General features: G+C 31.7%; 1 protein-coding gene across 1 annotated transcript; it reads right to left on the reverse strand.

The window, feature by feature from the left end:
• Positions 1-1,682: 1,682 nt before the first annotated feature.
• LOC134697524 (SH3 domain-containing protein 19-like) lies at positions 1,683-17,454 on the reverse strand. The gene is made up of 14 exons (XM_063559803.1): positions 17,333-17,454; positions 15,143-15,241; positions 14,578-14,686; positions 13,989-14,179; positions 10,953-12,296; positions 10,572-10,646; positions 10,014-10,110; positions 9,734-9,780; positions 8,971-9,098; positions 8,196-8,318; positions 6,825-7,232; positions 6,294-6,498; positions 4,529-4,632; positions 1,683-2,139 (listed from the first exon to the last, which is right to left on the reverse strand). Exons 1-14 carry the CDS (start codon positions 17,409-17,411, stop codon positions 2,023-2,025), a joined length of 3,126 nt encoding a protein of 1,041 aa, XP_063415873.1. The 5' UTR covers positions 17,412-17,454; the 3' UTR covers positions 1,683-2,022.
• Between the last annotated feature and the right edge of the window lie 124 nt (positions 17,455-17,578).

A 17,578-nucleotide genomic window follows, 5' to 3' on the forward strand; every position in this document is an offset into this window, starting at 1 on the left:
TGTCAGCTAGACATGTACACCTTACAATCATTCCATACACCAATTATAGTAGACCTATTGCATATAGTATAAGAAAAACAGACCAAAACACAAAAACTTAACTATAACCACTGAACCATGAAAATGAGGTCAAGGTCAGATGACACCTGTCAGCTAGACATGTACACCTTACAATCATTCCATACACCAATTATAGTAGACCTATTGCATATAGTATAAGAAAAACAGACCAAAACACAAAAACTTAACTATAACCACTGAACCATGAAAATGAGGTCAAGGTCAGATGACACCTGTCAGCTAGACATGTACACCTCACAATCATTCCATACACCAATTATAGTAGACCTATTGCATATAGTATAAGAAAAACAGACCAAAACACAAAAACTTAACTGTAACCACTGAACCATGAAAATGAGGTCAAGGTCAGATGACACCTGTCAGCTAGACATGTACACCTTACAATCATTCCATACACCAATTATAGTAGACCTATTGCATATAGTATAAGAAAAACAGACCAAAACACAAAAACTTAACTTTAACCACTGAACCATGAAAATGAGGTCAAGGTCAGATGACACCTGCCAGTTGGACATGTACACCTTACAGTCCTTCCATACACCGAATATACAAGACCTATTGCTTATAGTATCTGAGATATGGACTTGACCACGAAAACTTAACCTTGTTCACTGATCCATGAAATGAGGTCGAGGTCAAGTGAAAACTGTCTGACAGGCATGAGGACCTTGCAAGGTACGTACATACTAAATATAGTTATCCAATTACTTATAATAAGAAAGAATTTAACATTACAAAAAAACTTAATTTTTTTTCAAATAGTCACTGAACCATGAAAATGAGGTCAAGGACATTGGACATGTGACTGATGGAAAGTTCGTAACATGAGGCATCTATATACAAAGTATGAAGCATCCAGGTCTTCTACCTTCTAAAATATAAAGCTTTTAAGAAGTGAGCTAACACCGCCGCCGCTGTAGCCGTCGCCATAGCCGTCGCCATAGCCGTCGCCATAGCCGCCGCCGGATCACTATCCCTATGTCGAGCTTTCTGCAATAAAAGTTGCAGGCTTGACAAAAATCACAAGTTACATTGGAAAACAAAGATAATTCTATATGTTGGGTAACTATTCTTTTGTGTTAAGGGTTACTTGTCCATCATGTCTGCTAAAAATACGCTTAAAAAAAAATAGAGTTCAAATCTCAGTCTTTGTTAAATTATGAGGCATGATTACATGATCTGCTACTGTATTATATGCTCTTTTTTGGAAAAATTGGTAAATGTTAAAGCACTTATTGTAACATCTCATAGCATATAAATGCATAACTTTCAAAAGTAAAGGCACATATCTCAATTACTTGTTTACAAAACTATTATTTACTAATATAAAGGCGACTAGATATACACTAATATACAAAATCTGTTATTTCACACAATTATTGCTTATGGTTTCCATTCTTAACTGAAATTCCATGATGGCTAATATTGGTAATTTTTTGAGTGATATTAAGTTAGTTACTTATAAATTTTTATAAAAAGTTTTGTTAAAAAAAAGTGAGCAATCTAGATACATGTGTAACCTATTTCTCTAATAATTTCGGCATAGAAGAGAACCATTTCTAAATTTAAGCATTTCATTGCTTTAAAAAAAAAAGTTTTAAATAAACTTCAAACATAACCATGGAAACAATTGAAATAAAAATATTTTCAGGATTTTCTTTTGCATTAATGAATTGGAGATATAAGTGTCAATAACCATCAAATCTATTGCTAGTTCAAAATATTTCTCTTCAACTTTTTTTTATATTCAATGTTTATTATTATACAACATTTATTACTTATGGATTTATGGTATCACAGACATTTTGGTCCAAATATATTTTCACAATATCATTGGTCCCACTACGATCATATTTCTGGTCTCTGGATTTTTATAACTCCTAGTTTTGTTCCCTCAAACATAGCGGTGAATTTATGGCTAAGCAGAAACAATCATTAGCTGAGAATTTGTATAAAAGCTGCAGGAAAAATTCCAGTCTGTCCATTTAATTCTCCCCACTGCCAGTCTTCAGCTCCATCTACTCTGGTCCCTAGTCTGATCTGGTCTCCAGTCTATAATACAAAATATAGATTATTATGCTATTTGTGAATATCTCCTTAAAAGGTCAAAGGCTGAGTAAAGTAACTGTCACATGTCTCATATCTAAGAGGTAAACAGCTTTCAACAAAAGAAGGTTGCCCTGATCATTTTTTATGGTAAGCCTTAATCCCTTAAAATATATTCATTGTGACCTAAATTTCAGTCCTTGTCAAATTGATGTGTCTTATTACAATAGGAATCATTCAAGTGATTACATTAAAAAGTGTGAACTTTGTAAAAGCAATAAATAAATCTGTTTGTTCAATTTCAAGTATTTTTTTTCTTTGAAAAAGTTACTTCAGATAAATAAAAGCTACTTCATTTGAATAATACTTGGAAGTGTAAAAATTTCAACAGGGAACATATTTTCATTATCAATTTTATTAATTTTTTAACCACTGGCCATCTTCAGTTTCTCTTTTTTTCCTTGTAATCTACATGGTAGACAATTCACTTATCTAAATAATTGTGGAAAGTGTTATTAGAAGGCCAGTTGTTGAAATGTATAAATATGGTTTAATTACTACAAAATAATAAAAAAAACCAAGTGAAACTGCGAGCTACTGCTCACTGATAATACCCCCGCAGCAAGTGGATAATATTAATAGTGTAAAAATATGCAAGTGTTCGGTAAACAGGAAGTTGTCAAGTGATGAATCTGAAATCGCATCACACCGTATAGCTGACTTATATAAATTCTGAAACCAAATTTCAGAAATCCTTGTATTGTAGTTCCTGAGAAAAATGTGACGAAAATTTTCAACTTGGCTATCATGTGTAAAATCATACAAGTGTTCGGTAAACAGAAAGTTGTCAAGTGATCAATCTGAAAACACATCACACGGTATAGCTGACTTAGATAAACCCTGAAACCGAATTTCAGAAATCCTTGTATTGTAGTTCCTGAGAAAAATGTGACGAAAATTTTTGATTTGGCTATCATGTGTAAAATCAAACAAGTGTTCGGTAAACAGGAAGTTGTCGAGTGATCAATCTGAAAACTCATCACACGGTATAGCTGACTTAGATAAACCCTGAAACCAAATTTCAGAAATCCTTGTATTGTAGTTCCTGAGAAAAATGCGACGAAAAATATTCATGGGACGGACTTGGCTATCACGTGTAAAATCATACAAGTGTTCGGTAAACAGGAAGTTGTCAAGTGATCAATCTGAAAACGCATCACATGGTATAGCTGACTTAGATAAACCCTGAAACCAAATTTCAGAAATCCTTGTATTGTAGTTCCTGAGAAAAATGTGACGAAAATTTTCAACTTGGCTATCATGTGTAAAATGATACAAGTGTTCGGTAAACAGGAAGTTGTCGAGTGATGAATCTGAAAACACATCACACGGTATAGCTGACTTAGATAAAACCTGAAACCAAATTTCAGAAATCCTTGTATTGTAGTTCCTGAGAAAAATGTGACGAAAATTTTCAACTTGGCTATCATGTGTAAAATCATACAAGTGTTTGGTAAACAGGAAGTTGTCAAGTAATCAATCTAAAAACGCATTGTAGTTCCTGAGAAAAACTAAAAACGTATTGTAGTTCCTGAGAAAAATGTGACGAAAATTTTCAATTTGGCTATCATGTGTAAAATCATACAAGTGTTCAGTAAACAGGAAGTTGTCGAGTGATAAATCTGAAAACTCATCACACGGTATAGCTGACTTAGATAAACCCTGAAACCAAATTTCAGAAATCCTTGTATTGTAGTTCCTGAGAAAAATGCGACGAAAAATATTCATGGGACAAACTTGGCTATCATGTGTAAAATCATACAAGTGTTCGGTAAACAGGAAGTTGTCAAGTGATCAATCTGAAAACGCATCACATGGTATAGCTGACTTAGATAAACCCTGAAACCAAATTTCAGAAATCCTTGTATTGTAGTTCCTGAGAAAAATGTGACGAAAATTTTCAACTTGGCTATCATGTGTAAAATGATACAAGTGTTCGGTAAACAGGAAGTTGTCGAGTGATGAATCTGAAAACACATCACACGGTATAGCTGACTTAGATAAAACCTGAAACCAAATTTCAGAAATCCTGGTATTGTAGTTCCTGAGAAAAATGTGATGAAAATTTTCAACTTAACTATCATGTGTAAAATCATACAAGTGTTCGGTAAACAGGAAGTTGTCAAGTAATCAATCTAAAAACGCATCACACGGTATAGCTGACTTAGATAAACCCTGAAACCAAATTTCAGAAATCCTTGTATTGTAGTTCCTGAGAAAATGCGACGAAAACTATTCATGGGACGGACGGACTGACTGACGGAAGGACAGACAGAGGTAAAACAGTATACTCCCCCTTTTTTAAAGCGGGGGTTTAATAAAGACAAAACCAAACCTTGAATGATAATTCCTTGTCGTTTTCTCCATCAAAATCATATATCGCTTCTCCAATTGTTTCTTTTTCTACTTTCTCAACTTCTTCATGTTTCACTGGTGAACCTTAATATACAAAATATCTTAATATTTACTGCTGTAATTAATGGAATAAATTAATCAAAATGCATCCAATCCTTGAACAACTTTAAATATTTTTGGCTGTCTTAGTTATAAATGTTGTTAGAATACTTCTTTTATATCTTTTCTGAAATTTAATTTATATAAATATTTCGATCTAATATAATTTTACAGAAAACTTATGTTTGCCTTTACAAGATACATTAAAGGCATTATGGTGGCTTGAAAAACACCAGTACCACTCAGATTACGATTCTACCTTGACAGGTAAGTTTGTATCTAGCCTATAAAATACTTATTTAGCCTTGAGAATTGAAAGGTCAGTTTATCCCATTCATACAAAAGAAGTTTACCTATGAGGTTCAGAATGGGGTTTACAGAATAGAGAATAAATGTAATAGCAACAAAAAATAATAGAGAATATAGAAAATGAATATCAAAATAAAGAAAAGAAAATAATTTACTGCATTGCAAAAGTATAAAGAATAACTGTGCAAAATAAAGGGTTACTTAGGTAACTGTAATGCAATACTGATAATATAATCATGATCAATGTACATAATTGATAAATAATCTTGTAACTGGAAAATCATTTTCATGAGAATTTTACAGAATGAGTTATTTCAAGGCTATTAAAAGAAAATGCCCTAAAACTTTAAAGAATACAGATATTAAAAAAAACCATCCAGGTCCTCATGTTATTTACATTGTCAAAATATAGGCCACACCATTGTTATTACAAGAGTAATCTAGACATCTAGTCAAACTGGTTTGGTATAACTGACAGTTTGCTCCTGTCCTAGATGTCTATTTCACAGTGACCTTATGTGTTTGTGCTTAGAGTACATTGTACTCTCATATTTATAGATTTTTTGTTGGGACATGACCTAAACATGCAAAACAGTGGCTTGAGATTTAAATTTAAAAGGAATCAATAAAATCTTAGAAAGTTTATTCTATATGAACTTATTTTAGTATAAAAAAAATAATATTTGGAATTTTATATCCTGATTGATGATTTTTTTTGGGACCAAGATGTTTTCTTCATTCTAATTCACATATAATTATTCAACCTTCAATTCACATTAAAAGATAAAAAAAAAATTTCAGCTCTCTTTTAAAATATTTTGCAACTAAATTTGATAATCCGTTAGAATTTGGTGTAAACAAAAAACAAGAGAACCTGCAAGCTTAGTCTATTTCTATTAAGTCAAGCCGATAGTTTTTTTATATCTGAAAAGAAAACTAACACGTAAAAAAAAGGGCGAAAGTAACCCCTAAAATTCAACATTAACATATTTTAAACAATTTAATCAAGATGCACAAAGTTTAAGCATTGGGCAGAATATAGGGTTCTTTTGTACTTTAACAATATCACAATAACAATAAAGTGACCTTAATGTTGGACAAGGTAAATGGCATGAAGCCAATTTTACCAACTTCTTTTGTATGAATGGGATAAACTGACCTTTCAATTCTCAAGGCTAAATAAGTATTTTATAGGCTAGATACAAACTTACCTGTCAAGGTAGAATCGTAATCTGAGTGGTACCGGTGTTTTTCAAGTCACCATAAAGGGACTTAAATACATGATAGAGAAATTTTTCTGAACAAAAATATTTGCTGAATTCATCATGTATCCTTACCTGATATTTCAGCACTATGGTTATCTATTCTTATTACAAAGCTAGCAGGAAATAGGCCTTCTCTATCTTTCAATCTGCCTTTCATCCAATTTTCATCTATTTCTGTTATAATGTCTATGATGTCTCCTTCATTAAAACTCAAATCATCTGGACTTTCACCAGGAAAATCTGCAATGGCTTGACACATCAAACATTTATCTTCTGACTGAAATTGAAAATGTCTTTTTATAGATTATGCACTTTTTTCAAAATTTCACAAGAATACTGTCTAATAAAGAAATAATTAAGTGAATGATCAAAATAAACTGCACTACTTATACCATACCTTCAAGTTAGTTAACAAAAACATATCATAATCTTTTGAAAGTAATGTAACTTAACAGTGGTCCACTTTAGAGCTTCCATATTAACTCTTTTTAAATTAATTTTGGTAACAGTAATTCATTCACTTATTTTTTCTGCATACAATAATTTTCATAATTTCATACTGTAATCTGCATTTAAATCTTTAAAACATTTACAAATGTGTACCTTATTCTTATTGTCTTCATGTTGTCTTATATCAGTATCTCCATGTTGTCTTATATCAGTATCTTCAGTTTCCTTCACATGAAATTGTTCCCCCAAAGGTACCATTTCATTCATCCCGTCACTGGCAAGATCTGGCAATTCTTCAATCACTTCTACAAATGTCAGAGGAAATATGCCAACTTTACCACCAAGATCTCCTCTGACCCATTCACTATCTACTCTTTCTATTAGTCTTATATAATCTCCTTCCTCGAAATGAAGATCTTCAACTCCTTCTCCATCAAAGTCAAACCTTGCCACACACCGGGGACCAGTTTTAATCGTGTCTACTTTCTCTTTAACAGATGTAGCTGGAGAGGAATCACTGTCTGAAGACTTATTTCCTAAAGGTGATGGTAGTGGAGTTACCTACAATAAAAAAGACATGAGCAACAGGGAAAGACGTGATATAACCACAAAAAGTCATTAAAAAATACACCCTATGAAATAAAAAAAAACAAGAATGTGTCCACAGTACAAGGATGCCCCACTCGCACTATCATTTTCTATGTTTACTGGACCGTGAAATTGGAATATATTCTCTAATTTGGCATTAAAATTAGAATGATCTTATCAAAGGGAACATTTTACTAATTTTCAAGTTGATTGGACTTCAACTTCATCAAAAACTACCTTGACCAAAAACTTTAACCTGAAGTGTAACAGAAGGACGGACGGATGAACAGACGGACGGACAGAAGGACGGACGAACGAACGGACCCATAGACCAGAAAACATAATGCCCCTCTACTATCGTAGGTGGGGCATAAAAATGAAATGAGATGTGTATACACTAATGAGACAGCAATCCAATGACACAATAATGAAATACTTGTACTGATGCTTTAAATAGGGACACTTTTAAATTTGTTTACAACAGATGGAAGATGTCAAGTGATGAGATAAGCTCATAGCAGCCCTTTGATAAGCTAAAACAAAAAACAAATTTCAAGTTCCATGCATTTCCATCAAAAACTTTGGTTTTTGTGAACATCATTCATGAATTTAGGGGCATTGTCACTTCCATTTCCATGTTAGGTGAGTGGTGAGAAAATATGATGCTATATTGCACCAATTATTCATCAAATCAGATTCTTATAATTGATAATCAGCACTTTTTCCTGCACAATTACAATCACTTAGACACTTGAAGAACATTAATAGTACAGGGAAACAGGCAACCCCCTTTATCTGACAAATGATGCCATAAAGGTGTGCATATTTGAAAAGTTTTACTGTGAAGAACATTAACTAGAAAGTGGTCTATCTTGATTTTGCTTTAGCTGAATCAATAAACAATTAGAATTTTAAGTCTAACATACATGTACATACCTCTCCATCAAAAGGTCTCAGTATGTGTATAAAACTTTGTGGAAACATTCCTTTAGCTTCACCAACCTGACCAAACAGCCATGACTCATCTACCCTTTTGTGTAATATTACTATATCATCAGCCTATAAAGCAATAATTTGTAAAAATTCAGTTTAAATATAATTTTGTAAAATAATTTTGTTTTGTTCTAATGAAATACTGTCAATATTGAACACAAATGTGAGTTTTTTTAATGGGAATAATGAAAAGTCCTGGATTAGTATCACAATAAAAAGAACTCACATTCTGATAACTTGAACGTAGATCTGTATGAAGATTGTTTTCGAAATCACAATAATTAAACTCACATTTTTGTGCATTTTTGAAAAATTGCAATAATAAATGCACACAATAATTTTTGAATTTACAGTAACCGAGTTGCTAGGCAAACTATAAATGTTTCATCATAATAGGAAATTAATTTAGTTTTCCCATAAATTTTTAACCCCACAAGAGAAAATTAAAGACATTATATTTAAAAAAAGCAAGTGTTTGCAAATGACATTATGTAATCAGGTCAAAACACTATGAAGAACAAGATAAAAATGAATGTCAGGTCATTGAATACAGAAACTTAAGGAAATGTCAGTGTTAACAAAAATAAAAATCATCAAAAGCCTTTTGCTCAAGATAGATTAAAACTGTGAAATTTCCAGGAATGATTTTTTCAGATTGGACTTATATATAAGACTGCATGCAGTTTGCATCTTTCTCAAAGTAAAGAATTGTAATAACCTTAAATGACAAATCATCTGGGCTAGCTCCATCATAATCGTGTATAGCTTGACCATGTGGTACACATAACATATAGTGGTATAGAGGATGACCTGGTCCTGGTCTACTAGGCAGATCTGGCCCTGGCGCTGTAAGCAAAATGCACTGAATCCTTCAATTGTGTTAGTAAAATGCAGATATAATTATTGATTGATTGGTATTTAATGCCACTTTAAGCACTGTTGTGCTATTTTGTGGAGATTAGTTTTTATTGGTGTAATGCAATTAAACTGTTTTATTATTTATGTTGTAATCAAAATTACAAAAAGAGAGGGTAATTTTATCATTCTGCTTTGCAAAGGTTAGCATTGAGTCAAGAAACCAGTATAAATGACTAGCCTAGCTAAGATCATTTTTTTGTTCATATGATACTTTTTGTTATCATTAGAAATATGTCCATGAGTATTCACTTTATAACGTATAGTACATTTTATCTTTATATCTAAACCAGCTGATCTAAACCAATGGAAATAATACTTTCTAAATTTGGTGTGTCCTTATTCTGAATCTCTTTTCTGGATTTCCACCGACTGAGACACTCAATTATTTGAAGCAAAGGATTAAAAATACTTGAAGGTGTGAGGAGCTATATAAATAAAAGAGATTTAAAATAAAATAACTGAGTCCATCTAAATTGAAAGAAGAAATTAAACAAAAAATTATGCAAATTAAGTAAACAAATTAACAAAATATTAAGTCTCCTAAGCATCATAAAAATATCTACCCTCTATTGGAGTAGGAATTTTCTTGTCTTTCTCTATTGTTGAGCTTCTGAAAAAAAGAAAGATGTTTTAAAGTAACTTTTATAAAAAAAAATCTTATTGAGTGAGATTAAACAATTTTTTTTATGTAATCACTGTTGACAGAGCTACATTATTTTCAACATGAATTGTTTAAAGAACACCAAAGAGTGTCCTGAGTTGCTGACTGGTGTCTTGTTTTTAATGAAAATCTTGTTCAAGTAGCAGTTAATATTACTTCAAAACTGAAAATTATTTTCTTACCCACTATCAGTTTCAGGGGACTTAACTGGTCCATGTGATGGCCTTAGTGGACCAGCTTTTGGTCTTGTTGGTTTGTCTTTTGATTCATCAAGGTTTTCTGCAACACAAAGCACATTTTGTAATTAGATTAGAAGACATTAATATCCTATATAAATCGTTCCTAAAAAAAATCCTCACAACATGTAAGAAAGAAAACTTCTTTTTATATTCACATATAAAATTTTAAACTTATGGTTTTGAAAGTAGAAATGTTTTCACAAGATAAGCTTGGTTGATATATTTAGACAAATATGTATTCTTGATATCAAAAGATAAAATTTATAACTTTTATGAAGAAAATGAAATAATTAAAATAAAGGTCAACCATTCATGTGTAAAAACAAGAGATGGAATATACAATATAAAGTCTCAGTCAATTCTAGTATACAGGAAAACTTTCTTGTATTTCTAAATTTCATTTTTTTTAAAAACTCAATTCCTCCTACTTTGGATTTCAAATTACAAACTTTAATTGCCCATATAAAACAAAATTCAGTTCAACTTCATTGCTGAACTTACCTTCATCTGAATGAATATTGCGTGAATGGAACATGGATTTCGGTCTTGCTGCAGGTGAAGGTCTCGGTGGAGGAACTGAAAAAACAAAAACCAAATTATCAAACATCAAATCAAAACCACATAACAATTCCTTATATCATTGTACATATGTTAAAACAATATTTAAGAAAAACAATATCTACCATTAAAAAAATGTGGTATATAGATCTATTTAATAAAGTTACAAATTGAGACTTGTTTTCCAGCAACTCTTGGAGGTGTTGATGGTTTGTATACACATTTTAAAGACCATATAAACCAATTTCTTCCTCTTACATTGTTTAAATAATTCGTTTAATCTCTTTTTCGTCATCTTGTACAATATATCTAATAAAGACTTACCTTTCTCTTGCCTGGTTGATCCAGCTTCAGCATCTTCAGCCTCTTGTTGTGGATGTTTGCTGGCATTACTTTGTGGTCTGGCGAGTTGTGGCACTGCAAGTGGAGGAGGCTTAGAAGGACTTGCCGCATTAGGAGATGGTTTATTAGAACCCGTAAAACTTGGAGGAGGTGGTTTAGATGGGACCATTGTTTCACTTTTAAAAGATGATGTTACTATCATTGTCATAGGTCTAGCTCTGGCCATTGGTTTAGGTCTATGTTGAACTTTTTCTGCCTCTGTATTTCTGTGGATTTCTAAATCATCTTTAGATTTTGGAGATGGTGGAGTAAATCTTTTAGTTGGGACGGGAGGTGGAGGTTTTTCTGATGGAACAGATGAAATGATTGGAGGTTTTATTTCTGATTTGTTTTTTGCTGGCTTTAATACAACAGCATATTCAGGGATTTCTTTTTCCAAATTTTCATTTGAGGATTCCTCAACCATTTTCGGTACAGTTTCTTCAGAAGGTTGTTTAGGTACATTTGCTCTAATTATTGTCGGTTTTCTTGTTTTCTTTATTTCAACTTTATCTGAAACTACCGATTCTTTCAAATTATTAAGCTCAGTCTGGTCTTTACTTGCATTCTGATTATCGTCTTCTGCGTAAATGTTAACTTGTGGTTTAAGTTTAGGTTTAGGTAAAACTGATGGTTTGGGTTTAGCAGCTATTGGAGGTTTCTTTTTCTCATCAGCTTCTGCAACATGATGTGGTTCAGTATCCATATTCTTTGTATTTATCTGATTAATATGATGATCATTTTTGTTTTCTTTCTCTTCTTCCTTCTTTTCAGGTGGTTTTTCAGAATTTCTTATTTGAGGAGGAGGAAAACTATCTTTTTGATGGGAGGATGAGACAGATATCACATCATTGTCTTGAGATTTCTCAATACTCTTGTTCATTTTTGCTGGACGAATTATTGTAGGTCTCCTTGGTTTGTCAGACATGGAAGACTGGGAGACATTTTCGGACTCCTTTTCACCTGACCATGTATATGATCGCTGAGGTTTTGCAGGAGATTCTATAACCAGATTTGATTCACCATTGTCGGGAGATGGCGTAGGTGGTAATGGACGGGTAGAAACAGATGGATTTTTACGAGGTTTCAGAGGAGGTGATGATTCTTGAGCAGGAACACTAGATCTAGGTTTAGCCAATGGAGATTCAGGGGATGACTTCTGTGGGCGTGGTTTAGGTGAGGGTGATGTAGGTGCCCTGAGAATGGTTGGATTTTTATTTTCTTGCTGTAGAGGAACATCTTTTCTTGTAGGCACTGGTGGTGGTGGTCTGTTGTGTGGTAATGATTCTGAAAATACACATATAAAATATGTTTTAAATTACATTACTGACACATCAAAATATTATCTTCAACGATGCCTCTATGATGGAAAAATTTCAATAATTAATAAATTTTTGAAATAAAAGCTAAAATTGAATCTTCATTACAAGTTAAATACTTATTGTGAAAAATGGAACTTGACTGTCAATCTTGACAAGACAAAAACAATGATATTTAATAAAAGTGGTAAAAAACTTACAAAAGACCAGTTTGTATTGAATAATGAATTAATTGAATGTTGCACAGAAAATAAATATTTAGGTATACTATTCAAGCCATCAGGAATTTTCACTAATGCTGTAAATCTCCTATGTAAAAAAGCTTCTAAGGCATGGTTTTGTATTAAAAAAATACTCTACTCAGATAAGATGGATGTTTCTTCCCATATGAAACTATTTAATTCTTGTGTTAGTCCAATATTACTGTATTGTGGTGAGATATGGTCGCTAAATATTGTGAAGAACAACAAAACTCTTGAATCTCAATATTTATCTATGGAATCAGTAAAACTCCAAATCAAATTTGCGAAAGGTCTTCTAAATGTTAATTCAAAGGCAGTAAATAAAGCTGTATTAGCTGAATTGGGAATGTACCCTATTGGTATACAGGCCCTTAAGTCTTCTATAGGATTTTGGTTACATATTTTAAAGTCAAATGAAAATGAGTCTTTGTTATATAATGTTTATAAAGCTAACAAGCAGTTAAATGATGGATTTGCTTCAAAAGTTAAAATGCTACTTTCAAAATTAAATTTCACTCATGTTTGGGAAAATCAATGTACCTTCTCTAAAAAACGATTACTATTAGCCGTCGTGAAGAAGCTCAATGAAAATTACATTATATTTTGGAAAAATTGTCTCTTTAATGATGATAATTCAATAAATGGAAATAAACTAAGAACCTACAGAAAATTTAAAGTTAAGTATGAACTAGAAAAGAACCTTTTATTGAATTTAGATAAAAATGTTACAAAAAATTATGCTAAAATAAGAATAAGTAATAGTATGTTGGCTGTTGAACGTGGAAGATACAACAAAACAGCTCTAGAAAATAGAATATGTCCTTTATGCCATAAAGAGTTGGAAGATGAATTTCATTTCATCATTACATGTTCAGAAATTAATAAAACTAGGATCAAAATGTTTAATGAAATTTCTAATATTGTCCCCTGTTTTAATTCCATGAGTGAAGAAAATAAATTTGATTTTATATTTTCCTGCGAAGAATGTGATATTTTACTTATCATTGTTAACTACATAAGTGAAATGTATAATGAGAGAAACAATTATAATGTCAATATATGAACTGTGTAATGTATATTATAACATATTTTTTGATACATAAGCATAATATTTTAATACATAACTTTAAAGAGGAGGCATGCTGTCAAAAATAGTATTATAATTAATACTATTAATCTATGTTTTTGTTTTTCTTTCAATGCTACATGTTTGTAGTGTAACTGTTTATTGACTATCGTTTTGTAATTTTAATATGCCTGTTTGTTTGTTTTTTTGTTGTGTATTTTAGTAACAATCCTATTGTTTGGATTTCAAACTAATAAAATTCTTATTCTTATTCTTATTCTTATTCATTATATGAGATTATACTTATATAATTTTTTTTTTATTAGATTCTATAAATTCTTGAGATACTAACCTGGTTTGGTTGGTCTTGGAGGAAGGGAACCCTTGAGAGGTACAAGTGATGTAGGTGGTACCATTTTCAGAGCTGGTTTAGGTGATTCATTTTTGTTGTCTGGTTTTGATGATGGTGCATTGATTGCAGATGTATCTCTGAAACCTACTTCACTCATTGGTCTTGCTGAGACAATTGTTATCTCTAATTTCCTGGTTCAAATAAACAAAAAAATATTTCAGATCATTCAAAAACTCCTCATTTTTCAGGATAATTTTGTAAATGGTTCTCGTCAGGTTTTTTTTCAAATCTATTTACAATATCACATTGTGTAGTGACAAAAATAAATTCTTATTGTTGAACCCAGTACAGTGAACTCTAGCTGCCTAAACGCCTCTTCATTTCAACTAGAGTGAATAGTTGTCTCATTAAAAACCATATCACATCCTCTTATATCATGTAATTTTAAATTATTCCTAACACAGCCTTTTTGCATCTCTATATTTTGGCATGAGTAAAATGTTGAGAAATTTTACATACTTTTAACAAAAACATCCAACAACACACATTCACAAAAGAATATAATTACTCATATAATTCATTTGTTTACCTTTTTGGAGCACCATCAGCCTTACTACCAACAGAAGAAGGTCTAGCAGATTTGTTTCCAGGATGTCTTAATTGCACATTTTCTGTTTCTTCTTTTTTTTCATGTGAATCTAAAATAAGTTATTACAAGAAAATATTATTTGCTAAATAAACCATTTTTTACTTAAACTGGTTATGACTTTCAAACAGCTTCATGTTCAAGAAATCCTTCCTCTTGTTTTATTTTCTGGAAAGTTTTCTTTTTTTCTTTTCTCAGTATCTCATTTTTGACAACAGACAAAAAAGATCTACATGTCTTCAACAAAAGATCAAGTTATTTTTCTCCAAAAGGATCAGAGTGAGGTATTTTTTTAAACAGTTGGAGTTGCTTAAATTATCATCTCTAATAAAAAATAAAAGTTAGAATACATGTATGTGTAGATTTTTTTTCAATAGATTTCTTTAACCTTTTTTTATACTCAATGTACTGAAATCAATTTTGCTAATGCTGTCATTTGTATAATTACCTGATAGTTCAAGTTTTCAAGTTTTTATTAAATCAGGAAAATCAATAGTGTTTATCTTACCTTTTCTAAATGATGGTGGTCTATTAGGTGGTTTAGGTGGTGGTCTTCCTCCCCCAGTAGGTGGAACAGGTCTCCTTGGTACCACATTATTTTCATTGTCTATAAAAAAAAAAAATGCAATCACATAGAAGACCAGTTTACATCTCTGTACACTTAAGGTGGTACCCAACACTTTCACTAAAATTAATTTGGCTCGTTTAATTTTCATTAAATTTTGACAATGTATTTACTTTAACCCTTTAACAAAAATATAAAAATTTCAAAAATTTTTAACCAACCGTTTTGTCAGAAAAATTACACTGGTTAAATAGCAGTTTGACAAACACCAATTTTGATCATTGAGAAGCTTGATATTCCCTTTACAACACAACGTAATTAAAACGTTTAGACGAATTTACAGAGTTATCTCCCTGTATTGTTAGGTACCACCTTAAGTCCTGTGTAAGTTTTCTTGCTGTTGTCTGCTCTATGGTCGGGTTGTTGTCTCTTTGACACATTCCCCATTTCCATTTTCAATTTTATGTAAATGGTTCCACTTATAATACATGTATATATATAAAAATTCACCATATTCCAACATTCTTATGGCCCTTCATCCTTTTGCATTTATTTTCGGCATTGTTTCAATTGGTTCAAGTTTTTCCCAGACTGTTTATTATGTTTCTAAACTACAATATGTAAATCTAATGGAGGTGTATTGATTGCTATATTGGAAAACAAAACATTGGTCCTGAACAAGCTTTCAGTAACAGTTTTTTTTAAAGTAAGAATGCTTGTTAAAGTGTACTACATGTATATGAAATGGGTTTAGATCATTGTTGAAGGCAATATGTTAGCTGTAATTTCATTAAATGTTCTCAAAATCATTGTTTAACATTTTTATAGACAATGATAGATGTTCTTTAAATATTTTGTCCAATATTTTGCATACCTGCCAACTGTCACTATTTGCGGGGGATTTCCCCCATGGAGGCTCCCAAATTGAAATTTTGAAAGAGCAATTATGTCCACAATTTTAAACAAAATAATTAATTTTACAATGGCTGTAGGCTTGTAATAGTATGAAGAATCCAAAAAACAACATAAAAATGTATTTGAAGACCCCCATGAAGGTTTTCTAGGACCAGGTCAGCCATTTTGCACGCAAAACCCCCATGGGCATTTTGAAAAGTTGGCAGGTATGATTTTGTATAAAAATATTTTGTCTTCCTCTTCAGTTCTATCTGAGAATTCAAGTGATTCACATTGACCTTACTCATTTTACATATATATCATGTATATTTTTAAAGTGTTACATACTGTAAAATAGTTTCATATTTCCATTACTATTATGACTATGGCATTAAGTGTGTCATGTGTTTGATGCATATATTTAAACTTCAAAATGATATTTAATTTTAAATCAGATATTTAAAAAAATCTTATGTAGGCAATGTGAGCTCTTAAATGTTCTTTTAATGCAATAATGATACATATACATTTATACTTTAAAGTGCACTCTTAAGTTTACAGACAATTTCATGAAACATTGATGAAAATATCTCTGTGTAAATGGTGTATAAAAAGGCAAAAGATACCAAAGGAATATTTAAATTCATAACTTGAATCATCAGTCATTCCTTGACAAAAAAAATAATCCAAAAACAACTGTACTGTAAATACAACATTACAGAAAACAAAAGACTGAATAAAATGAACCCCACCAACAACTTTAGTTGATTTCAGGTGCCCCTTGCAGACGCAGAGAAAGATTTAGGTCCCCCTTTTTCTAGGAAAAAAATAAGTTGATAATTTAGGGAATTACTGAAGCATGACTGGAGCTGGTATACTCTAAGGAAGCCAGTGGGGCCCCACTTGCGAACATTTTTGGATCCGCCACTGAGGTCAGAAGATCCAGCTCCACATGTGGCACCGTCCTGAATTCATGAGTCTGAGACATGACAGTTAAGTACAAAACGAGGTGATATATCCTACTCTAAAATCTGGTTGGCCAAATTTGAGGAAAAAATAAGCATGGCTTATTCTTCCCTAAGACATATTGAAGCGTTAGTCATTCATGTTTTAACTCTATCAATTTGTCTATGACTATGTAGTGAATGGGGAAATTGTACTTGGTAAAAGCCATTAAAGGATAGAACTTCAAGAAGTAATAAACTGATTTGTAACTCTGTCATTCAATAATAATGATACCTTTTTCAGAATCGAGCGTATTCTGGGCACGTATTATCGTTGGTCTTTTAGGGGGTGGTGGCCTAGACACTTCTGCCATCCTGTCATTTGTAAACAAAATGAAAATATGAAAAACCAAGAAATGTTCCGCATAACATATGATAAGGGAGGTAACTCAAAATTGAATCCGTGTTTCTATCTATTATTGGTAGTTCTGTATTTTGAATTCTGTAAGTAGATTAACCTTTTTATATATATGTTCCTGGA

The sequence above is a fragment of the Mytilus trossulus genome, chromosome 14 (genome assembly GCF_036588685.1).
Source record: "Mytilus trossulus isolate FHL-02 chromosome 14, PNRI_Mtr1.1.1.hap1, whole genome shotgun sequence".
In the NCBI taxonomy this organism is placed as follows: Eukaryota; Metazoa; Mollusca; class Bivalvia; order Mytilida; family Mytilidae; genus Mytilus; species Mytilus trossulus.

Bases quoted from the DNA above. Each gene is read 5' to 3' on its own strand.
- LOC134697524 (XM_063559803.1), bottom strand. From the start codon at position 17,411: ATGGCAGAAGTGTCTAGGCCACCACCCCCTAAAAGACCAACGATAATA. The intron at 14,180-14,577 runs GTAAACAAATGA...TATTTGAACCAG, and splicing joins GCTGATGGTGCTCCAAAAAG to GAAATTAGAGATAACAATTG. The intron at 12,297-13,988 runs GTTAGTATCTCA...GTGTATTTTCAG, and splicing joins TCCAAGACCAACCAAACCAG to AATCATTACCACACAACAGA.